The sequence below is a fragment of the Sparus aurata genome, chromosome 12 (assembly GCF_900880675.1).
Source record: "Sparus aurata chromosome 12, fSpaAur1.1, whole genome shotgun sequence".
Classification (NCBI taxonomy): Eukaryota; Metazoa; Chordata; class Actinopteri; order Spariformes; family Sparidae; genus Sparus; species Sparus aurata.
In genome coordinates, this window is record NC_044198.1 from 3,158,636 (window position 1) to 3,183,998 (window position 25,363).

A 25,363-nucleotide genomic window follows, 5' to 3' on the forward strand; every position below is an offset into this window, starting at 1 on the left:
AGTTGCATTAATTTTTTGCCAAGATCTTACACTGATGACGAGAGAGTCGGGCCGCTGCATTAAGACTTCTGCAGCACATCCCTAAGATTCTCAATGGGGTTTAGGTCTTGACTCATGGTCTTCGTCCATGTGTGAAAATGATGTCTCATGCTCCCTGAACCACTCTTTTACAATTTGAGCCCGATGAATCCTGACATTTTCATCTTGGACTATGCCCAGGCCATCAGGGTGGAACAAAATCCATTGATGGAAAAACATGGTCATTCAGTATATTCACGTAGTCAGCTGACCTCATGTTTTTGGCACATAACATTGCAGAACCTAGAACTGACCAACTGCAGCAACCCCAGACCTTCTAGGATGATGGTTAACCACTATCCTTCCAGGTTTTAATAATGCATTTCTAAAAAGCCAGTGTTAGTAGTTTCAGCAATCTCCTTAGTTGTTTTTTTGTTTGTTTTTTTTAATTGATGCAAGCCAATAATTGGACCCTTCGGAAACAGTAACATATGTTCCATGAATACAGGATATGTCTTCGGACATGGTTGTTTAAGAAATGAGAGGTTACTCACTGCATCAGTTAGGGTTAAATATCTTGTTGCCAGCTGAAACATATTAATCACTGCAGTACTTATCCAATGGAGGGCTTGTACCTATTTGCTTAGTTAAATCCAGGTGGGGATTTTTTGCCCGGCAGTGTACATATAATAAGATTTAATTACTGTTACTTTTTTTTACTTTAATACAGTAGCACTTCAGTCATCATCCTACCTGCCTGCCTGACAACAATAGAGTGTATTTCCCACAACATTAACTGCAAACTACCCAGGCGTCTGTTTTATCTGAAACACATTTGTAACACCTAATAGCAACGGTTATTCAGTTTCACTCGAAGTTGTCCACACCCACTGCTAATGGGCCAGACTGTTTGTGGGTAGTTAATGTAATGACACCATTATTCATGAGTCCCTTCACTGATTGGCTGGCAGCCCCTTTGGCCCCCTCATCTGCCTTTGACAGAAACAAAAGCTGCTTAGCCAGAAAAAAGACACTTGTCAGTATACAAACAAACCTGTTTAAGAATTATTTACACACTAAATAGCACTGTGTTGTCATTTGGAGGGGGAGGTTTGATAGCACTTCAGCTTACATCTCAAATTTGGCATTTATCATACTATCTTCACATGGACAAGATCAAGTTTTTTAATGCCAATGAAAAGGTCAATGTTAATTTAATCTCTGTGTTTCCAGTACAGACAGGGCTGGATTATTTACCAGTTAAAGTAGGCAACTGCCTGGAGGCCCTGGAGCCCCAAAATCCCCATGCTCATGTTAACTGTTTTTGTTGTAAAGGCACTTTAATGGTCTTTCTTGTAAAGGGTCATGATGATATCTTACTGTAAAATCTAAATTATTGCAATTTACTGTTCTCATATAATAAGTATTTCTTAAAAACATGTTGTTTAATCAGATTTGCAGAAATCAAACAAAAAACTTGGGGTGGCACTGGTTAGTAACGTTGGTGGGGACATTGAGTAGGAAGGATACATTCACAATATATTAAGGGTGGGGTCAGTTTTTTGGGAAAGCCAAAATGCCTTAGTGGACCACAGTGGTCTCAGTGTGAACAGGGGACAATTTGATTGAGAAATACAGTGAGGCCAGTCTGTGTAGTGTTGTATGGGTTATACAAAGGAGTGTAAATCATTTCGGTATTCTATAGTTTACCAATGGAGATGTATGACTTATATTGTGTATTGGTTAAAAGCCTCGCAGCTGCATTTTGGACTAGCCTGAGTGAGAGGGGCTCAGGACGGTGAACAGTGGATTAGATTTAGATTTTTTTTTTATGTGCCACTCAATCTTCATATATTGGCCAAAGAAAACTCTTACAGTCCTTGATGGCTGTTTGGCAGTCTTGCGGTGTAGAGAGGTTCGTCTTGACATGAGCAGTCCAAACCATTCTAAGTCTAAGGTAGCACGGAGAATCACTTGGAATCTGGGTGTAATAAGCCTGCTCTGAAAAGCATGTTGTATCTTTTTGGTTTGTTATTCACAGTGGACCATCCTGGTTTCACAATTCTGACTTTAGCCAATTTATTAGTTTATTTCTGCTTTTTGCTTTTCCATTAAAATAATGTTAGTGGTTTAACTACTTTGTGCTTGGTTTATTGTGCCTGCCTTGTCTGGTAATATTTAATATCTAAGTGGTAATTGTTTCCTTATCCTCCTGATTGCAAATATAGATCACAATTATAATAACAGGTGTAAATGGGGTGTATATTTTCCAATAGAAACAGGCAGTAGTTTTTTTCTATTTCAGTAGCTGTTATACTGTGATCATACTGTCATGTTAGTGTGTATATGTTGTCTGATATAAGTACCTGTACTTGACTCAACACACTCCTTCTGTCCTTTGTCAGTGTTTGTAGTAACAATGAATATATGTGACATAACTTATATATTGACACAACAGCTGAGAGTCACAAATATTCACTGGGCATGACCAGCTGTGTAAACCAGTTGAAACTGTTTGAAGAGCAAAAAGTACTGCCTTGAATGTAGAGTTCAAAGATGGTAAAAGACTTTAGAGTTATTGATCCAGTAGCATACTTTAACAAAAGCAAACCAAAAGAAAACTTTCTGAGTTTGGATTAAAGCTGTAAATCTGAGCCTTAAATTTGGTCCTTGGCCCAGACATGCTGTTCTGATCTATGAGCCGCTCTCAGCTGAACTTTCACACTCTACCTTTGCTAAATGCGATTTCTGTAAGATAATGATGGGTTTGTAAGAGGATTCAGATCCTTTGTATGTACAAAAGCTGTAAAAACATTTCAACCACCTTTGTTACAGGACCTATGTGTTCTGATCACATAACGGAGCTATCACTGATCTAATTTAATTTGCCACCAAAACTGCCAGACCTAATTACTGTGATTCAATTTCTGGGAACAAAGATCAATATGTTATTGTACTATCAGATGGCCGACACTGGTCAGAAAGGTTCCTTAAAGTGACCTGATGCATTTAGGCTTTTAGGTATTTCTGCTCACTCTTTGCTCTGTGATGGAAATTATGTATGGTACAAATTAAATTTAAACTCCGTTTTGAGTGACACACCTTGCAATACCAGATTGATTATGGATAATTAAGTTATACTGAGATAAGCTAGCTGGCCCAACACATAAACAAACTACAATTCACTATATGGCCAACATTTGTCTAGAACGGTGTGTTCTTGGGGAGAACTGATGCATATATGAAAAAGTTTTATAAAGCCTTTGTTGCTCCAGAGGGAGCTGTGGCATATAATAAATAGCCACTAGTCATTTCACTTAGATTTAACTGATGGTACTGAATTGGTTTTTACCATAATTTGGCATGCAAAACTGGTAACTTACTTCTACCTACTTCTTACTTCTTCTACTACCTCACCTCAGAGTCTCATACGATTACAACAACTTTTGCATTCAACCTCACGGCCCCATTTTTCTCATCTGAAAGAAGTGTGAATCAGACTTGCTCTGCTCCATGGATGCTTGATAGGATTTATGGGCCAGGAGTCCTGGTCACATTCCTTGGGCCTTTCCTGAGTAGTTTTTGTGGTCCAGCTGGGCACACTGTCCTGTTGGGGGTGGGCAACACTGTTACTGGGGTGTGCTGTCAAGCTGCATCCACATGAATATCAGGTCCAGGACCCAAGGTTTCCCAGCAGAGCACTGCATTGTTATGCAATGTTACCTGTCAGTCCTTTTAATGTTTGCTGTATGTGCAGGGGCCTAAAGTGGAAACAGGTGTGGGGAATACATAAAACTCTGTATTGGGCCCTGAAAAGGCTCAGGCAAACGCACCTTCAATACACTTCTACAAGGTAAGAGTTAACTCATTCACAAACTATATTCTGTCAGTGAAAGCACCATGGTTCTAACTGTTGGACCCCACAGTATGGTAGCAAACACCCTAAAGCTTGTCCCAGCCAACACACGTGAATACAGGAAGCTTCCAGGCAGACAGACAAACATACACACATACAGCCAGCAGCGCACACAAAAAGATTATTGGTTGGTCTGTTGGTGCAGTTTCACCCCCGCCCCTCCTCGTCCTCATCTCCTCCTCCCCATAGGAGCCTAATAACGTCACGCCTACTGTTTCGGAATTGGATGTGTTCTCGCGACATTTCTCTTCCTCTCAAAAAAAAAAGAGACGGGATCGATAACATCTCGCGAGGTCCCCCTCAGAGAGAGCCCACCCTTCAGTGATGCCGACTGCAGTGTGTATAATAGCAGCGAGGAAAGCTCTGGGAGTCTAGGAGGAGCTGCGGCAAGGTCGAAAACAGCGTAGCATCCTATCCTGAACACCAGAAAGAGCCGAGGCGGGCGGGACTGAGTCCAGTGGTGAGCGAGCGAAAGTGACCGGGGCGAATTTTGGATTTACTGCTGGGGAAGAAGAAGGAGGAGAGTGTCAGAAAGTTTCCAGCCTCTAGCCTCATGATCCGAGGCGGCTAACGAGCTATCATTCACTACTACCGCTCTCCTCACGTCTGCCTAGCGCCTGTTTCTGACCAGGCACAGCAGCCTCCTCATTAACTGAAGCTAGTTTTGCGTTTGTCACGGGGCTCCTCCCGGGCTTTTCACGATTCGGCCACTTAGTTTTGCCAGCCATCGCGTGGCTTTATTCCATCACACGTTTTCACGTTGATCTGTGTTTTTTTGTGCCATGTCAGCACCATCTTCCGCGCCTTCCGCTCCGACAGAGAGCGCCGCGACGGAAAATGACTTTCTATCTCCGGATCCGGGGCTGAGGCCGCCCGGTCCGACGCCCAGCCAGAGCCGCTTCCAAGTGGACCTTGTGGCTGAGGCAGCGGGCGCCACCGAAGATAAGTCTCCCAGCTCCGATGCTTCAACCACTGTCCCACCCAGTGATAAGGCAACTCCTACCGCTCCTCCAGATGGCCCGGGTGCTGATCCAGGGGCCGGCGGAGATGAAGCCAAAGGTCGGTTTCGAGTGAACTTCGCGGATCCGAGCGAAGCCGGCAGCGCGGCCTCTCCAGACGGAGCGCAGGCTGAGGGGCTGCAGAACGGCGACACGGTGATGAGCGAGACCAGCTTGCATTCATCCACAGGAGGCCAGCATCACTATCACTATGACACCCACACCAACACCTATTACCTGAGGACTTTTGGTCACAACACCATCGATGCCGTGCCCAACATCGATTTCTACCGGCAGACAGCAGCGCCGCTGGGGGAGAAACTCATCAGACCTACCCTGTCGGAGCTGCATGACGAGCTGGACAAGGTAAGCCGCCACACATGGCTGTGATAACTCCTACAGACATGACGCTGCTGTGGGTTTACCGTTCACACCACCCCGCTAGACATCATTTTAGAACTTCAATAGGTCTTGGCAAGAGCAATAATGCCAGAGGACGATCAAGTCAAGTACTCACATCCATGACACGCTACAGACCTCACAGTCTCATTCCAGGTCATGTGTTGTACATTAGCAGTGTGCACATGTACAGACAGAAACTACATGTGCTTTCCCTGCTCATTGTAGGTCACAGCCAGCCTGCACCACTGGCTTGTTTTTTGTCATATGATTGAGAGGTTAAAGACTCAATACAGAAGCTGTACAGAGTAGAGTTGGTGTCTAATCCAAATGTGTAGAGCTGAGTGCAGGTGTACAGCTGTTCTTTATGGTCGTTGTATTTACATTACGAATAAAACCATAGCAGTGTGATGTAGTTACAGCTGGTTGGGTGATTCTCCTGTGAATGGCATAGGCTCGAAGCTATTCCCTTTTGTTTTATGGAGCTATTTTACACAGGGTGTAGTGAAACCATATGACTTCATAAGGCCAGGCTCAGTCAGCTTTCCTGTTCATCCTAAAGGTGCTGGGTGGAGTTGAGGTCAGTGCGCTGCTCAGCCCAAACAAATTCTAAGTGAAGCTCCCTTTGTGTGTGTGTGTAGCATTGTCATGTTTAAAATGGTGGTGGGGGGTAATGAAATGTTAAAACACTTTGGGGACTTTGTCATCCCTGACGTGTCTGAATTATCGCTGTATGTTGTATCAGCACGCTCTGCCAACACTGTGTTCATGTTCCCGGAGCATCAGGTAATGTAATAGCTTTGCGACTTGGGAAAGAGACAGGAAAAAGCAGTCATTTTTCACATGTGATTCAGTGTTCAATTCCCATTTATTGTCATTCTACAATACAGGGTTGTACAATTTTCAATTCAAGTCGCAGTTTCTTTATGCCACACAAGAACAACACATTGGTGGTGTGTTGAGGATAAGTGAGGAGTCTCACACTCTGAGGAAAGAAGCTGCTGGTGGTGCGGCAGTGGACGCTTCTGTGTCTCATGTAGTCTCATCCACACTGCCTTTTCAAGGCGAGAATCTTGCGCCAATATACTGTTTCACGCTCTGTGTGAAAGTCACAGAGGCGAATGGGGGGGCAGTCTGGTTCTGCCTGTGATTGGCTGGCAGAGGCAATACATATTAGGTCTGATGGTGGTCACAGTCTGATATTTAGACAGATCTGTCACTCATCACATAAAAGGGAAATGTCCCACACTTTAACTCACAAAGCAACGTTACAAGACCAAACAACAGTAATGTGGTGGCAGGTCATGTCTTGTCCCAAGCAAGACTTCCGTGAAATTTCCTCAGAAAAACATGCAACCCGGGGTAAAAAAAGACAAATCCCTCTTTCAGACAAGGGACAAATGGGACTTAGTGTTCAACATTTGATTGGGTAGTAAACTGCAGAGACACTTTATTTCCACCTTTCCCTTCAGTACAAAATCATTGCAAGATATCTGTCAGTGTATTATTGATGCTGACTCCCTGGCAGGGGAGAGAGTTATGGGGGGCACTGGCCAGCTTTATGCCAGCAGCGCTTGGTTCAGTGTGAACAGGCGCTGTAAAGACGATCCTTCGTTGGCCGATAATGTGGAATCTCACAGAATCTCCAGCACCTGTACTTATTTATGTATTATGAATGATATGGTTGAATATCATTTCTAGCCTATACAAATTAAGTAACGTTATACTATAGTAATTTTTTTACCCATTCATAAAGAGTTTTACAGCAAAATGTCCGTATTGCATTGAATTGTGGCTAATTAAATCAATCTGCACCCCAAGCAAACTCTCTGGAAGTCTGCAGAGAGTCCTCTCGAGGGCCCTTTTGGGCTGGATGAATTGTGCGATTGGACAGCCGTCAGCACTTGTGGACCTGTGAACGCTGCTGCGAGGAAGTCCCAGTATTTGGATGCAACCTAAACTAGCTCTGACCAAAAATGGCAAATGCTGGCCTGATGTCGCCGTCCTGGTGGGGCCTCATACAAACACTAATAGAAAATTAATGATCCTGAAACTGACCAAAAGTATGTGTCCAAATATTTCTGGCCATACAGTGTCAGTGGTTACAGTGCAAAAGCGCACACAGGATTTTTTTTCATCTTCCCTGTCAGCTGCCCAGTGACTTGAGCTGTTTTGGCATTGATGAGTGTCAGTCATGTCCCGCCATGCAAGTGTGCCCCTCAGGCGAGCTCAACAGCAACCGACTAGATGGATTAATTTCTCTGCTGTGGATGATAGTGTCTGTGAATTCAACTGCTGTGTTTGATTGGAATGACGCACGGGTCACAGCTGCATTCAACTGATGATGGCTCTTGCAGATGATTAAAAAGAGAAAATTCTGCTGGAGCACAGTAAAATGGACTTTATTCCTCTCTCTCACACATGCATACATACTGTAAATACATGCATACAAACTAGGGATGTCCTGGTTATGAAGTTCACGGAATGCTTTAAATTTGGAAGAAAAAGCTCTCTTAAACTTTTTTAATTGCCATTTAAAACTTTCTAACTTTTTGCTTGAGTAGTAAAGTAGTACATTTATCCCACTGCAGAATGGCTCAGTTTTTTTCATTGATTCAAGGTTGAGGAATTGTAACATGATCCCTCGTAACTTTTCTTTTTTCATGGTGGTGTCTGTTCTGAGAAAACAACTAGGGCTGTCCTGAATAGGGTTACCCAATATATTGTTTCACCATCGATATTGCATAATGTGTGCTTTTGTCCTTGAGCTGGTAAAAGAAGTTAAAACAATGCAAATTAGCCGATGTAACAAACTCTTGTATGTAGGGGTGTGCCAAAATATCGATACTACGATATATCGAAATATTTCGTCTTGAGGTACGTTATCGATACACTGGCGCCAAATATCGATATTTACAAATGTAAAAAAATGTCTTTTTTTTTTTTTTGCCGTTTCCTAAGATTCAGCTTTTGATATCCCAAACAGTGTTTATGGTAAATGTAGTTAATTGAGATAATAAAATCCCAGAATGTGGGATCTTGAAAAAGAAAGTTGGGTTATTAGTTTTCCTTCTTACGCCGCCTGTCTACCTGTACCAGGATTCATGGCATGCAACCCTCTGACACTCCAACCTCTTCCTAAACCTTACCAGCATGTCAATGTGGGTGTTTCAAATAGGGCTGTGTACATGAGTCATCTGAAATAAGTTAGCTACGTCATTGAAAGTAAAGTGGAAGAAAAGAGATTGTGACGGGAACTTTGTAGTTTTCATTGTTACAATACTACATATGCTATATATTTGTTTATATTTGGTAGTGTTGTATGATACATAGCTTATAGCTTATAGCATTATGAATTCATGACATTGCTCACAATAAAAACTATGAAGCAATGTTGTAAAACTTTGAATGAATAGAACAAAATCAGTTATGGAAGATGGCAGATGATTTTGAATTAAAAATCAAAAGAGCTAGACTCAGCATGTAGCTTAGCTTAGGTTGCTAACACCAATATACAGCTGAGAGTCTGACGAACATTATTTTATATTTTAATCAGGTCAGTTTCTCTCCTCTCCTCCTCTGGAGCAGGCTCGGTGGTCAAAGAGATGACCTGCTGCAGGTTTACCACCAGGTTGGACACACTGTCACCTATTGAAGCTGCAGCCCTGTTCGCTCTTGGAGATGCTGAAGACTGTAAAAAGTTTACCCCACTATGTCCTCCTCTGCCCTCATGTCAAAATGACACTTTCGCTGTTGAACACATGGCTAATTTGATACAAGCAATTCCAATAGATGAATTCAACTTCCAATAGATGGAGATTAAGGTTGGAAATTGTTGAAATTACCCTTTTACCCTGATTTTATAATTTTGTAATGATAAATTGTATAGTACATAACAAAACTAACTGTTACAGGGAAGTTTTTTCAACTTAAGTCAAACATGGCAAAACACCCCAAACTATCTCTGCACTGAGCCTACAGAAATGATACTGACATTGATCCAATGATCTCACCATCTTCATGACTGCAAGCAAGCAAATTTCCCCAAATCTCTTGAGTATTCCTTAAAGTCAGTCTGTTTTTCTTTGTACATTCTAACAGTAATGTATTGACAATTGGAGCTGGTGCTCATACTAAAGTCTAATGTTTCTTTGCAACTTATGAAAGTTTTGCACATTCATTTGTTATATTAATATACTGCTGTGGATAAATTGCAGAATGGCTTTTATTTCAAAAGTCCTGTGACACTGCTACATAACTTCCTCTTGCCTGAACTTCACGCCATTGCTAGTTACATGATTTTAATGGATGGGTAAAGTATAAAGTAATTACAACAGTAAAAAGATAATGAATATACTAAGTAAAGGTTAGTAAACCAGTGACATTTAAGAATGCCAATGCTGCATGTATCTAGTTTGGCCCAGTCCAAGATCCTTAATATGTTCCAGTGGTCACATGATGGTTGAGTCTACATGGCTCGTATTCCAATGCCAGCAGCAGTCATGGACTGGAGCATAAAACAAAGAGGCTAGCTTCATGCTTTTTTGCAGTGGCACAATTTTAGCCTGTAGATGTATAAATAACCGAAAGACTTGAACTGAACCACCATAACAGATTGTCTGCTTTAACATCAACATTTTTGCTCGTTCTCAATGTTTCGATCATGCCACACAATCTTCATCAGCTGATGGAGTCTTCTCAGTTTTCATGGAAAAAAATTTTAATTTTTTTTGAGCACTCAAATGAACATATCCAAGTTCAGAAACTTAATTCTTTGAGCTAAAATGTACAAAAAGTATGGTTGAGTGAGCTCTACTGAACTTGCATATGACCATGTCCACAGTTTGTTTTTTTATTCATTTATTTGATTAGGACAATGCACATTAATTAACATATCAAAGAGCATCAATGTAAATATGCCGGAGTTGGCATAATTGCTAAATTTCATCCGGTGTCCTAAGGCAGGTATTATCCCAACATACAGACAATACACCATGGCAAAAAAAGAGAGAGAGAGAAATTTTACACAAAAATAAGTCCCGATTCACTTAAGCTTGAAGTCCATACAAAAGTAGGGGTGGAGGTAAAAATCGATTCACATAAGAATCGTGATTCTAATCATCCACAATTCTGAATCGATTCATAAACTTCAAAGATCAATTTTTTATTAACGTTCCCCCGTCTCTCTGTGCGCCCCCACGGGCTTCCGTACACAGCGTTGCAGCAAGCTTGGGCAAAGAACGACAACGAATTTGTCATCAAAATAAGAACTTTATATTGCACCCCATTGGAGTTTAGAACTGGGTTCTTAGCAGGGGGGCTTTTAATTTGAAAGTAGCGACCGTTCCTAGCTTGCAGCTACAACAACAAGCTAACAGCGAAGACAGCTACAGAGACCGAGGAGACGCTAGCATCTCCTGGATCTCAGCAGCTGTCCAGTTGCTCATCTTGAAGTCCGCGGATGAAGTAATGGACTGACTGCTGTGATCAGCTGTTTGCTGGTTTTAAAACTCCCTGGCTGTGGGGTGCACAACAGTGCCGGTCATCCACACCTCCGCCCATCTCACGCAATTTCCAACATAACGACGTCTCAGATTTAGATCGGAATGGAGTTGGATAAAAGTGTACCCTCCGAGGTGGCAAATTGGCGGACCAGGACCGACCCCCAATTTACTGGCTTCTGTCCAAATCCGCGGACCGAGCCGCAAAAAGGATGGTAAAATTGGCGGCTTGCTGCCCAGTATAAAAGCGGCTATTAACTATGCAAACAAGGGCAGCCATGCACTGCAGGCACAATGTCAAACAGAAGTGCACAAAAAGAAGGTGCAGGTCATAACATCCACACACAGTGTAGCCAGCACCTTCCTTCCAAGCAGAGAGACAGCAACTTTTTCAAAACCCATATTCATCTAGTTAAAACACACTCTTTTAAGGGCTTTCATTTTTCATTCTGCAGCAGATGGCGCCATTAAAGTTGTGCTGTTGCACATTTCATGAGAGAAGTTCTCATTTCTTATATAGCATAATGTGACCATAGATAGATGTTACCTTTTGTCTTAAGTTTGCCTTTGTGTGATTTCATCATTGGAATCAGTTTATTTAAAAATCACATTATCTTATACAAACTGTATTGTTTTGATGCCATAATATCTAGAATCAGTTGAATCGAGAATCGGTTGAATCGAGAATCGATTTTGAATCGAATTGTGAGACACTCAAAGATTCACATCCCTATACAAAAGGTAGAAAAGACGAAGAGGTTACCTATGAGGGCAAGTCTGGATTGTTTTTAACCACTGTTTAAGGGTCTTTTTAAAGGTGGTGTAATTGTCACAGTTTCTTACATGAGCTGGCAGTGTGTTCCAAGACTGTGTTCCTCTGATGGATACCACTATTTGGCCAAATTTAGTCCTGCACCGTTGTACATCACAGTCTCCTCTACTCAGTGCTTTGGTCTTTACTCTGGAATGTTTTTTCTTTATGAAGGACTGTAATAGTGGAGGGGCTTGTCCATTCATAACCTTAAAGATTAGGCAGACATCCAAAAACAACTGGTAGCTATCAGAGTCCAAGATTTTGTACTTGTTAATAATTTTACAATAATCGCAATGTATAGGTTTTTTGTCAAGAGTTTTAAGTGTTCTCTTGAACATCATGATGGCGAGAACATCATGTTGTTGGGGTGGTTGTCTAATGACAAGTCCTTTTTTTAAAGCGGTCATAAAAATGGAAATGGAGATCCATTAGTTATCTTATCTGGTTTTAAAAGAGGTATATCCAAGCTGACTTGTGATTAAATAATTTAAGTGTTATCCTTGAGGAGCATGCACTATTTAATCTACCCACATTAAGTCTGTATTGAGGCAACCAAAGAAATGGCTGTAAACGTAAAAAAAGGAAGTACTAAAATGTACAAGACAGTTGCTTTTTATCAACATGTATGAGTGCTGGTTTCTCTCTAGCCATATCGGTGTTTATTGTTAGGATGTCATGGTATTTTGAAAAGCGATGACAAGCCGGGTCCAAGCCATCAAATGAACTGATTATTGTTAGTAAATCAGTTTATCAAATTAGTAAGCTAAAATATCAGGCTGTTCAAGGGAAGGCCATCATGTGGAAAGCAATGTTAAAATTCCAGGGTGAGATATGACATGAAAACATGGTCAGCAGCAAAAAGGATATATTCTCTTTAGAACCTCCAGACACTGTTTTTCCACTTAAATTATTACTACTACTATTTGTACTAAAAATCTGCTACTGCGCCAAGATTAACTGGTCAACTCTAAAACATCCTGCCTTAGTCCATACTTGTGTCACAACCAAACAAAATGACCATTCCCATTAATCCCTAATCATATGTCAATCACAATATTTGTCAAAATTGGCAAAGAAACATGCCCTAAATTACAATAGTTTTTTTTTTATGATATAGTGCAACCCTACAAAATGTGTATGCAAAAGAACTGAATAAATAATTTGATATTTGGATTTTTTTTTCAAATGCGGCTCTAATGGTCTAAGTGGTGCCATACATTCTAACTTGCATCATACCACGAGAGACAGTTACTGCCCTAAGCCATTCTGTTGCCACTGCAAATGGTATGGCCATTAAGCTCATCAATACAGGATGTGATGCAACACCCAATGGATATTGCGAGTACTCAGCCGGTACCACTGCATGACTTGCTCCTGTCCTTGGCCTGTTCTAAGTTGTATTCAGTTATTAAGAACTGGAAACAGTTTCTGGTTTTACTCAGTAAATTTACTAAGATAACCAGGCAAGTGTGTTGCCTGGAACAGGTTAGATGTCTTTGAATGCCAAGGTCTACTAGTTTGTCTTGTATGTCCTTCAGCAGAAGCAGCATTCCCTTGTCCATGATCACTTCCTCCAGTCAGTTGTACAGTAGATGAAAAATGGTGAAAAGCAATCTCTCTTCTGTAATCTCGGAAGTAGCTTATGAGCTTTTCAGATATCCAGCCATCAAGTACTTTGTGATGAAAACCTATGCTCATAATTTCTCAAAGTTGTGCAGCTAACAGAGGGCTAGTATTGTCTTCCCTTGTCAGGATATAATGTGTCTTAATGGCAAATATGTGGTACAGGATCAGGAGTCAAGGCGGTTTCATCACCACAAAATTACTGCTGCTAGCAGATATGCATGATCAACTGATAGTCAACAGGATTTAATTAGCTGCTGTGGTTGGCTCTAACTCATAGAGCCAGCACTGTTTCGCTCAATATATCTGGGAAATAGCTTATGGACTTTTAAATTCAGGGGTTTTGTGGTGGTTTGAAGGTCATGATGACCGTGGTGTTTTCACTGAATCACATCTGACAGTGAAGAGTTTTCCCCACTCTGTGCTTCATGACTAGATCGAAATGTGCAATGGAAATTTCACTGTGCCAATTGACTGTTGCCCATAGACTTTTTTCATAATAATCAATGAGTCATTCAGTGTACCCTTAAAGCAGTTATAGAGACAAAGTGCAGCTGCATTTCCCAAATTACTGCTGAACACTTCAGGTACTTCATATAACCTGATAAGGGCAGTGATGGTGAGCTCCACTAGAGGAAAACTTGGTGCATTTAGTGGGATAGACCTCTCCATTAGGGACAGGCAGGAATGTCTGACTGTCTTTAATTAGGCGGCAGCAGCCACAACAGCAGTGTGCTGCAGATGACAGGACAGTTTTATTCAGTCTGGAGCAGCCAAGCATAAATGCGTTGTGCTTAAATATTGATGCCACCCGCTCTGTTGCTCCAGTGTAGCAGCTCTGCTGTTTCTGAAAAGGCTGGACATCATGCATATCTGTAGCATGGCCTGAACATTTTGAGTGAAGGTGATGTTTAGGTTGAGCTCAACGTAAACTAAGACCTTAATTTGAACGTCTCAGGCCTCGTATTTTTTTTGATTGCTTTTATTGTGAATGCACACTTGGCACAAGTCCAATAATTTATTGACCATAGGTTCAGGTTTGAATAGGACTTGGTCTGGGTCTGTACTCGGACCGCCCACCTGTCCTAAATGACAGCAAGAAATGACAAGCTGTCCTCTGATGGCGGTATATGAGCGCAGTATCAGCCCGATACCCGATGCCGGTATCGGTGCATCCCTAGTAATTAACAGCCAATGCTACAGAGTATGAGACTAGGCTGAGTCAGAAGAAAACGGGATTTAATGGAGATTTGAATCTTCACTGGCCTCACGATTTGAGAGACAGAGGGCACCTCCTGAAAGTGGTAAATATCACAAACACCTCTCTCAGAGCTGGACGGTAGGCTGCAGTTGTCCAGAATTTGTCAACAGATGGGACTCTTAAAAAGAAAAAGAAAAAACAAATGACACAGGTGTTCCTCTTCTACATTTGTTTTTTGTTTTCCCTGCTATACCTGAAATATACTGACCCATGACCCTCAAACCAAGGTGCAATCAAAATTGTGAATTTTGTGAACTGCTCTACTTCTCACTGCTGAGCAGCTGTACAACATGTACTGGCATTTGTCACATGTACTGATTCAATCAGGTTAATGACTCATAAAATTGGAGTTCAGGCTCACACCCTTCTCACCAGCATGAATGTCTCTGATTGTGAATTGGTCATTTTATTTTTTAGAAATATACAACATGTTGAAAATGCTGCTCTTTACAGGAGGTGTTGTGAGCTTGCACAATGGAGCCTCTGTTAGCGTAACAAGTTTTTTTTTTTTCCCCAGAGCATATCCCCCACTCCCCACCCCACCCCACCCCAACCCCCACACTTTGTTTCCTGCACAGATTGCACACAGAAACAGGAAGCGAAGGACACCCTGGGCTTCTGGTGTGGCCTTTGACAGGAGATGGCCTGATGGCCTTACAGCTGTTGTAACACACGCACATGCACGCACAGACACAAGCACAAGCACACACAAGCTGTCTGGCAACAGCTCATAAACCTCTGTTTGTGTGTGACAGAGTGTGTGCTTTTTTTCTTCCAAAGGACCTGGATTCCTTCTTATCCCAACATCCAAGTGCGTCACATGCAGCTTGTAGTCAGAAATGGCACAACCCCCCCCCCCCCCCCCCCCCCACCCCCCCCCACCCCCCACCCCCCACCCCCACCCCCCGGGACCATTTGTGCCAGCTTTCATGTACAGTAATTATACTGGAAGCATATGGGGAAGCTTGGGTTTTTTCCCCCTTCCCTTACAATAGCTTGAGGTGTCAGCAGTGCTCGTACAGATTTGGCGTCAAACGAGAATTACTCAAACATGAATGTTATCTCAGTGTTGAATCTTTAGTTCATCTATTAAACAGTTGGTTTTGGATTTATCACGACTCATCTGTTGAAGTTTTGCCCATTTCTTTGGGGTTGGTTGTTTTTTCTTTTTACATACTAAGTGGGACATTTTACAGTGAAAAATCTTGTTTGTGTTCGCAGGTGGACAAACGGTGTTGACACCGTTTTTAAATTACTCACAATTGTTTTTAGTGCTTTGATGGGTTGAGCTGAAGTAAAGATAGAAATAAGGTGGTGTTGTGAAACCAATGCGGGAATTTAAATGATTAAAACTAGCCATGTGCAGTGATATAGATCATTGAGGAGAGTTTTTAGTCAGTTAATAATATTCATATTTGTAAATGTAGTTGTAACGCGACAGCGAGCGCAGATCTGCTCCTGTCAGATGTACCCCAGTTTATTAACACTGTTTCACTGACTAAGCCCGGCATGCCAGAGTGAACATACTTACCATGTAGGTTTAGCCTACTCTACATCATGTCACTCTTAACCCTACTCTGACACTCGATACCCGACCCCAAATGTAAGAGACCCCAGTGATGTGATACCTTCTAACCAGTTGTCTTCACAGCCCTGTTGCAGAAATCGTGACAATGACGGGCAGGAATCTAGATTTAAAGATAGGATAGTGAAAGTAGAATAATTGGGTTGCTAACTCTTACTCGTCCCCTGTACTGTCAACTGATAAACAAGTTGTTTTCCTTTTGATATAGCAAATAAGACAAATAGCATATGTTTATGTATACAGTAAACCGTATGAAACACTGGGGTCAAACATATTGATAAAGTGTGAGAAGAGCCTATGAACCCACTGAACAATGATGTGTTGTTCAATATTCTATAACTGAACTTATACTGTCAAATTTACCCATCTCATTTCTTCAGGAAATTCTTCAGTTGACATAGTTATTTGAAATCAGAAGGGGAAAAAAAGTGAATTTAAGTAGCATTTTCTCACAGCCCACACAATGTTTCTTCCTCAGCGTTCTGAGAATAGTGGAATGTAGTCCTCTTCAAGGAGCTCAACAGTGATGACCTTCATAATCACATTTCTTGTTGCCTGCATTCCTCACTCTCCCAGCACTCAGATTGTATGACAGATCAGCTGTCCTCTCCCGGCATGGGCACTTTTTCCACTAAGGGGCTAAGTCTTCGTATGAGGGGTGAATATTGACATCACTTTCTCACATGGTGCTTCCTCTCCCACCCATGCAGCATGACACCACAAATCACTATGGCTCCTATGAATAAGCGGGCTTTTAATACTATGGAAGCCTACAAATCATCTTCTCCAGACATAAGGGCATGCTTGTCTCGAAAAGACTAGAGGATGGATTTTTATTTTTCACTGCAAATGTATATTTGTTCCAAGAGTTAGTTATTGCTCTACTTGACTTGACTTACTAATAATCTGCACTCTCTAAACTCTCATCATGTATTCCTGCAAAATCCTCTTTTTGAGTTTTTTCAGTGAAAATTAAACCGTTAAAAATCATGACTCACTGCGATATCCGTCACAATAAAATAAGAATATGATTTTTGTATCTTTTTTTGTTCCATAAATGAATAAGTAAATGTAACAGAAATACGTTGCACAAAACATTAATGGAATACTTTATTATTATACTTGTATTTTTACCAACCCCTCTAACAATGATTCACACCAACTTATTAAAACACATAGTAAAAGACTACATTTGTAAGAGACTTTGTTCCGTCTCTCCCAGTTATCCCCATCTCAGGAAATTAGTGTTTCATAGTCCTTTCTATAACCTACTGAGAAGAAGCAGCTCTTGATTATTCACCTTGAACTGAGGACACTTTGGCAACGAGAGCTTTTGTCTTTGCAACAGCTAACATAACACGTCTACAAAGTTGCCATGTGAATGTTCAGCTCGAGCAACAGCAAGTGTTTGATGAACAAGTGGAAGTAGTTTGGAGGCCAGTTTGTTGTGACGGTAGTAGTCTCTCCTGCTAATTGAAGCAGCCTGTTTCATGTGGGGGGAGCTAAAATCAACTTCCTGTGAGCTTGTGGCTAGCATCATGGAAAATTGGCAGACATCCTTTAATTGTGTGTGTGTGTGTGTGTGTGTGTGTGTGTGTGTGTGTGTGTGTGTGTGTGTGTGTGTGTGTGTGTGTGTGTGTGTCCGCACATGCAAGCCCTATGGAAGGATGCACCCACATCCGGTCAATATGCATTGAATTGGAAAATCGAGTCACTCTTGGTGGCCCACTTCTATAAACACATGTGTGCGGGGCAGATGTGGAAATTAAGAGTGAACAGAGGCATAGGAGCAAACATGCCATTACAGTATTTCAGGATACTATTTTAACCCTAACCCCAACCCACAGATCTGGACAGATCTCTCAAGATTTAATTTAGCCTGCTAGAGGTTACTAAGGAAATTAAAAAAAAATAAGATTAATAAAAAATCGTAGTGTTTATGCTGATTTATTTTTTGTGACTCAGGAAATTTTATCCTAGCTTTAATACCAACATTTATTACATTTATTAACCTTAATACTTTTGGCCATAATAATCATAGCCTAAACACATGACACCATGCATAACTAGAGTCAATACAGGGCTCCACTTCAGATTCATCGGCTTTGGTCAAATAGAGTAGATGAATACTGACATCAGTAATGGGCCCATTCCTGCTTCCAGCGCTTAACACATACTCCCTTCCACGCCAAAGCAAAACTCATCGCCGTTCCCAAAACTGCCTTTCTTTCCAAGTCCATTCACAGATTCTTTTACCTTGCTGAGCAACAAAGCTCTTCAGTGTTTGCAGGTCCCTCAGTCTTCACCTCTTTTACGCTCATGCCAGAGTGAAACAGTAATTCGACACAAATTCAAAACAAAAATCTCTGCAGTGTGAGGCCAGGCCATTTTTATTCCGTCAACAAGCCTCAGTGGGCAGCGGGGAATCCAACTCGGTGAGAGTTTCAGCACAGTAAAAGAATAATGAACTAAGTGGTGGGAGGTTTTTCTAAACAATGGTGAGATGTGTGAGACAGTGGACATCTGATCATTCCTCTCAGTGACTGATAGTCATGCAGGGGAGGGTGGGGGACTGTCGGCCTGATATAGGTATCTGAGAATCCATCAGCCAGGCTCAAAAGATGCCTACCACTGCAATGTAAACTAATATGTATATCGGTCACAGTGTACCAATGGACGGTGTCATTGACATATTATTTACAAATGCTGAAAGCCATGCTCATAGAGGCAACTCTTCTCGCCCTCCCAAAACCTTGAAATGATTCAGTGTACAGATCTTTATATTAGAAAGCTAAAACCAAAGAATTGATAGTATTTTTGCTTTAGTAAATTACTAAAGATTCACTGATCGATTGGCCATGGACTGTCAGTTTCAGATATATCAGATTGTGTACCTGTCTTTCCTGTGTTTTGCTGTCTTTTGCTCTAGTGAAACCCAACACAAGTGGTGTGTAGTTCAGAGAGAAACTGGCAGTCTTGGCCTCACTGACATAAACAGGAGCCTTATTTGTTTTTTGATTATGCACTTTGCGTCAGTCCTGATAATTTATAGGGGACAAATTATTCATTAGTCTGCAGTCAGCAGGACATGCCACAGTTTCCTGGAAATCAAGCTCTGTCAGACCTGGCTGTTAAGTCACACAGGATTTGTAGTTGTAGGTTTTAAAGGTTTCTTAAAACCTCACCTGACTCTTTGACTCTTTGTCTGAGGTTAACTTCTAATCTAACAACTAAAATCTAATTGCAACATCAGGTTTTCTTTTTTGTAACTTTGCTCTTCGTGGCGAGTCATGGTACAGTTAGCGCTGGCGTGCTAAGCTCTTGATGCTTTGTCATTGTTGTGCAAAGCCAGTCTTTGTGTGGCGTCAGCCATGTAGATAATGTTCACTAACTCATCCTGTGTTTCTTTACTTTCCTCTGTGCTGTGCATTCTGCAATGAGAGTGAGTCGTAGCCACATTAGATACTGTTGCTGAGTTTACTTTAGACTGCTCGATTCCAGCTAGGTGCATTATGGAGCAGTTGCTTCACAAGAAGAATACTAAACTGTAGAAGAATGCTAGGGCTGACTTTAAAGCTGATGGCTTTAACCTATGGCCCTGTCCACACCAGACCAGGTTATTTTCCAACCGAGGTTTTGTTAAATAAAATTCCGCATCCACACGAGTGGTGTAATAAAAATAACCGAGAATAACTCTGTACACACGCAACCATAAAATCCACCACCAAGTGATGCAGTATACGTGTACAAAAGAATAGGTGGGGATGTAAGGTAAAACGGGAAGGCTGTCAAAATAGATTAAAACCGGAAAGGGGAAGTGTGCCAAATACAAAAACACAAACAACAATGGCGACTCGCAAGGGTGCATCATTTGTTTGATAGCAAGAGGAGCAGTCTCCTTCGTTGCTCATCCAGGCAGCTGGAGCAGCTGGACATGACAGCCGAACACAGCTGACAGCAAGCCAATAAACAACAACTTCGTCACATCCATATTAGCCAAGTTATCACGCAAAGCTAGTTAACCTCTAACCACCTTCTAACTGTCGTTACTCTGTGTTTACATTGCTGCGCGTGAAATATTTACAGAGGCACGCACTCAGCTCTGACGTAAGCAATGGAAATATTCGCGGTTGTCAAATTCACACGCAACCGCTAAAACCCGAAATCGGCCGAAAACCTCACCCTGGACTCGGTTGCATGTGGACAGAACAATAAAACTGGGAACATAACTTCACGGTTGCAAAATTAACCAGGCTGGTGTGGACAGCTCCTAAGTTTCTGTTGCAAATTAACAGAGTGAACAAACGCTGTCTGAACTGTCAATTATTTTCAACTAATTAATTTTGCTAGAATACCATAGAATGCTATTCTAGAATGACATAGAATGTCTGTTATTCACACACGATGCTCAGAAGCCACTTTTCCACATTCCGGAGGAGCTTCAACAACATTAGTATCATAACATAAATCAGTCAAAGCAAATGGGCCTCATATATGTGTCAAAGCAGTCTCACAATCATCTGAAGAGGAAAATCAGCACAGCTCAGTACTCAGAATACTTACTCAATACTTCAAGATGAATTTAAGTGTCACTGTCTGACAGAAGTGCTGGTCATCTCCAACCTGGACTACTGCAACTCCCTCTTGGCTGGACTCCACGCACATGCGACTAAACTGTTGCAGCGCATCCAGAACGCTGCAGCACGTCTCGTTTACAAGCTACCTAAATTCTCAGATGTGATCCCCCCTCCCTATCCCTGACCTCCACTGGCTTCCTGTTTCGGCCCGCATCCAATTCAAGGCGATGGTGCTGGCCTTCAAGGCCGTCAACGGAACTGCACCCATCTGCCTCCAAGCACTAGTCAGACCACACACCCCTGTGAGAGCACTTAACTCTTCTACATCAGCTGGCTGGCTGGTACCACCATTGCTGAGAGCAAACAAAGCCGCAAAGTGAAATCACGAATCTTCTCTCTCTAAGGTGTTCGGAGGCCTTAGTGGTGTAAGGAACTCCCGACCAATGTCAGGACAGCCGAGTCTGCAAAAGACTCAAGACTAATTTTTTCAGACTTCACCTTGACTCCGCATAGCATGACTCCCCCCACCAAAAAAAGTATGCACTTTATATGTTCGTATTGTTAGCACTTTAGTCATAGCTCTTATGCACCTGAAGTATCTTTGATAAATACCAATTACGATCCTCAGATGAGAGCTTGACAACTGTTTCTATTTTTCTTCTTTTCTGTGGTTTCTTTCTTTTGACAAATGTACCTATAGTAAGTCACTTTGGGCAAAAGTGCCTGCTAAATCCCCTAAATGTATATGGTACCAGTGATGCTTGGGGTTGTAGAGCTTTTTCTGTTGTATTTTTTATTTTTTTAACCACGTTGCCGATGTGAGGAACACTGAAGATACAGACTCAGGCTCCATCCACATCTAGTCTGACCTGCTTTGCCAGTTTAACCAAACAGATGCTCATTGATTGACAGTGTACGTAATGCTGCACAAGGGCAACATGCCTTCATCTCTGTGTTGCATAATGACATCAGCATGACCTGACACCACTCTTAGCTAAGAAGTTAATGTCCGATTGCCCAGCTGTTTCAGTAATTTGTGCCAGTAGCAGATTTGGTTATCTTTGAATTGTCAAGCCAATCCTCATGCCACATAAAAGTATGCAGAGCTCAGTTGGCTTTTCAAATGATTCAAGAAGCCACAGCCATTTTAATGAATTTCAATAAATCACCCATGTCAGGCCAAGCCTGGTTGCCATTAAGGACTTTGTGTTGGATTTGTGTATTAGGCCTATGGCTGGTACTGACTGAGCAACAAAAGCTGTGATCCATCTTGTCAGAATGCTTCCAGTATATACTCAGGTAGTCCCTGATTGAAATCCCAATTTTGGCAGTTTTATTTTTTGTTAGCACAGGTTGTTCCATTCACACTGCCCTTCTAGTGCGGGGATCTTGCGGCAATTTTCTGCATCGTCCTCTGTGTGAAAATCTCAGATGCGGTGGTGGTTACATTTTGTTTATAAGTCGGCAGTGCAGAGCGGGGACATGTCAATCTGATGGTGTTCAGTGTGTTCACAGTAACGAAAACAACAATATAAAGAGAGATTTCCCACAAAGCAACTTTACAGGACGAAACTACAGTAATGTAGAAACTGGTAGTGCATTTGGCAACTTATATGAGGAAAAAAATAGAGCAAGTATTTGTGGAGAAGTGTCTGTCATCCGGTCTGTCTTTTCATCACATTTCTGCCTGAAAAACAGCATCTGTCCCCAGTAAATAACTTTACCTCACCAAGTGTTGGTCTTTTTTGTCTTTGTTGTTGTAGTTACAGTCTTGTAAAAAGTCACTGCCACAGTCAGCCCTCCTGACCAAGACTTCATTTAACTTTCCCTCAGAAAACAGCCTCCCTCCCTGCAATTGACAGAGTCAGACAGGGTCCTGTTTACTGATGGCGATTATGTAATTAAGTAATTTAGAGCGAAAAATGTGAATTTGTCACTTTCCAGGATGTTTGGTGGGTCAGGATCTCAATCACAAAACATTATAACAGCATCCGTATAATTATAAACAGTCGGTGGGTACATGTTTAGATCACGTACGTCATGCTTCTTTTTGGAACAGCTGCACTTAACGCTGGAGCTGCTTGCCTCTGTGTGAACCATGGTGGAGAATATGCAACCCTCCACTGCAGAGATAATGCGGTGTCTTTGAAAAAAGGGCTACTGTCTAAATACAGCCGCTAGCTGTTAAGCTAGTCCGAGATGTCGCTGTTGTTTAGATATCAAAGATTCTAGCAGAACATCACAGTTCTGGCAGACGTAGAAACGTCTGAGCAGTCTGATGTCTGTAGTGACCTATAGCTTCATGACGTGTACCATCACACGTCTTTTGGATCCGCAGTGCTGGCTTGCTGTGTGAATTACACGGGTGCAGCTCTTAGGCAGAGAATTGGCAAACCTCCGCCACGGAGATAATACAGCGTCTCTGTGTGAAAAGGGCAAGTGTTTCCCAAATGATTCCGTGACATGGTCACTTGAATGTTTTTTTTAGATTAGAAATTAAAGTAAATATAAAATGTTGAGAATAAGTGATAAAATATAGGGATGTCCCGATCAGGTTGTTATTAGTCCGATCCTTGTCCGAGTCATTTCAGATTTAGTATCTGCCGATACCGAGTCCAGATCCGATACTTGGCCCTTACTAATGTTTTCCTAGGGTTACTGGCACGATGTAACTCGAAAGTAGAATCAGTGTAATGTAATGCCAAGATGTTGGGGCATACAGGGGATTCCAAAACCCAAGATGACGATGAAAACAAAACAACACAAAAAAAATTGTAATGCACGCCTCTGCGTTCTGCCACAAATTGTGCTCTTACGTAAAAAATATTCGGGTTTGGGTCCACGTTTAAAATTGCCAATCCTGATCAGTGAACCGATGCCCATATCAGCTCCGATCCTGATCCTGCAGATTGGCTCGGGACATCCCAAATAACATACAACACTGAGCTTTTGTCTCTGCTGCCTGCTTATTAGTCCAGTCCCCACAGTTGACTACAGTGGCTGCGTTAACATTGACAATATTTCTTCTGTCTAATGTGTTAGGCTTGAAATACATCAGACCAACTGTATGGTGCCATCTTATGAATCTTGTTTTTCGTAAATTATATTTTAAAACAAGTCCCCAGCAACTTCAGTTGTTTATGCGATTTCTGCAGCGCTGGTTTGAGGCTCCAGCAAAATGTTTAGGCTCAAATCAGAGCAGAGAGTGGTGAGTGAGGTGAATTTTCATTTTTGGTGAACTGTTCCTTTCAGGCATTGGACACTTCTGACCTTGTGCAATCAAGCATAATTTCCCTTCAAGAATCAAACCAATTATTCAGTACCAACCTGCACAGCTTGACAGGTTCCATATATTGTGCTGAAGACAGAACTCTTTTACTGCAGAATTTGTTGATTCCTCGCTTGACCACATTTTTTTTGAGTAGCATGTGAAGTGAGTCAAAAGTTGTGGCTAATTGCCATGTCTTGATCTGTTGTCTGTGAACATGTCTGCCGCACACATTAAGATTATTTATCTAAATGCTTGAGTCCATTAGCGTAGACTGTGCGTCATTCCCCAGAGCTGGATGATATCATTACTTCACTTATCGATGGTCACTGCACTCCAGCCTTTAGACTCTTGCAGGGTTTCTTACAAAGAACAATGGGTCAGACAGCAAATACTTCCAGTTAAATGATGGGAGCGTGACTCATGAAGAGTCAGAGGTTTACAGTGAGAACACACTGTCTTTGTCATGGCGTATTGACCTTTAAGAAAGGAATTATTCCTTGTACTTCCTGCATTGACCTGTGTTTGTGTGCACTGGCTATCTTTTGAGTTGATCCCAACACAGCTCCTGACAAGAATTTTATTTTTACTCTTATTGATTTCTGTGTTCGATACCTGACATTTAGTTTGATTGCAATAGACTGTATGGTCTACCTTGTCGGTTAAGGAGTAGTTATTAAGCGTTTTTTGGGGGGGCAGAAAAGTGCTCGCTGTGAGCTCTTTGCGCAAATGCTTCATTTATGCGCTCCTGAGAGAAAAAAACGCTGCACATGTGTCTTGTGTCTATGACATCAATATATGGGCAACCACTACTGTAAGATCAACACTGCCCCCTTTGAGGTTAACAATCCATCAGGGAGGATGTGGGTGCATCACATCAGTGGCGGTTCTAGACCAGTTTTAATAGGGGGGCCAGGTTGGGGCCGGCTTTTTTGTTAGGGGCCACATACAACCCGGAAAAAATGATAAATCCCTCATTCAGACAAAACAGTGTTTACAATTTCAGCAATTTTGATTGGGTAGTAAACTGCTGAGACACTTTATTTCTGACTTTCCCTTCAAAACAAAATCATTGCAAGAAATCTGTCATTGTATTATTGATGCAGACTGCCTGTCAGGGGGCCACAGGGGGGTCCAGACTCAGAGTTACGGGGGCACTGGCCCCTGTTGGCCCCCCCCTAGAACCGCCCCTGCATCACATGCTCCATAGGATGTAAAAATATGGTGAATATTATCGCCTAGGCCAGGATAGATGAACAGGGTGAAGGTGGTGTCACCAGCATCTCTCTGCAAAGCTCATAGAGAAAACAAAAAGTTTGTCACTGCTCCTTTTCTCTGGGTGGCTGTCTGCTGCCGCAGAAGCTCACTTTTCATTGGGAGAAGCTGAAAAAAGACTGCTGACA

The 25,363-nt window shown here is 41.9% G+C and overlaps 1 protein-coding gene across 2 annotated transcripts in view; it reads left to right on the plus strand.

Annotated features, from left to right (window-relative positions):
• The first annotated feature begins 4,223 nt into the window (after window positions 1-4,223).
• The window catches only part of slc12a2 (solute carrier family 12 member 2), a 66,517-nt gene continuing 45,377 nt past the window's right edge, over window positions 4,224-25,363 (plus strand). The window contains exon 1 of one of the 2 annotated variants that reach the window (XM_030434669.1): window positions 4,224-5,298. In XM_030434669.1, coding sequence (XP_030290529.1) covers window positions 4,717-5,298 — 582 coding nt within the window. In that variant the 5' untranslated portion in view covers window positions 4,224-4,716. The remainder of the gene's footprint in view (window positions 5,299-25,363) is intronic. The other variant, XM_030434672.1, reaches the window with a different exon arrangement.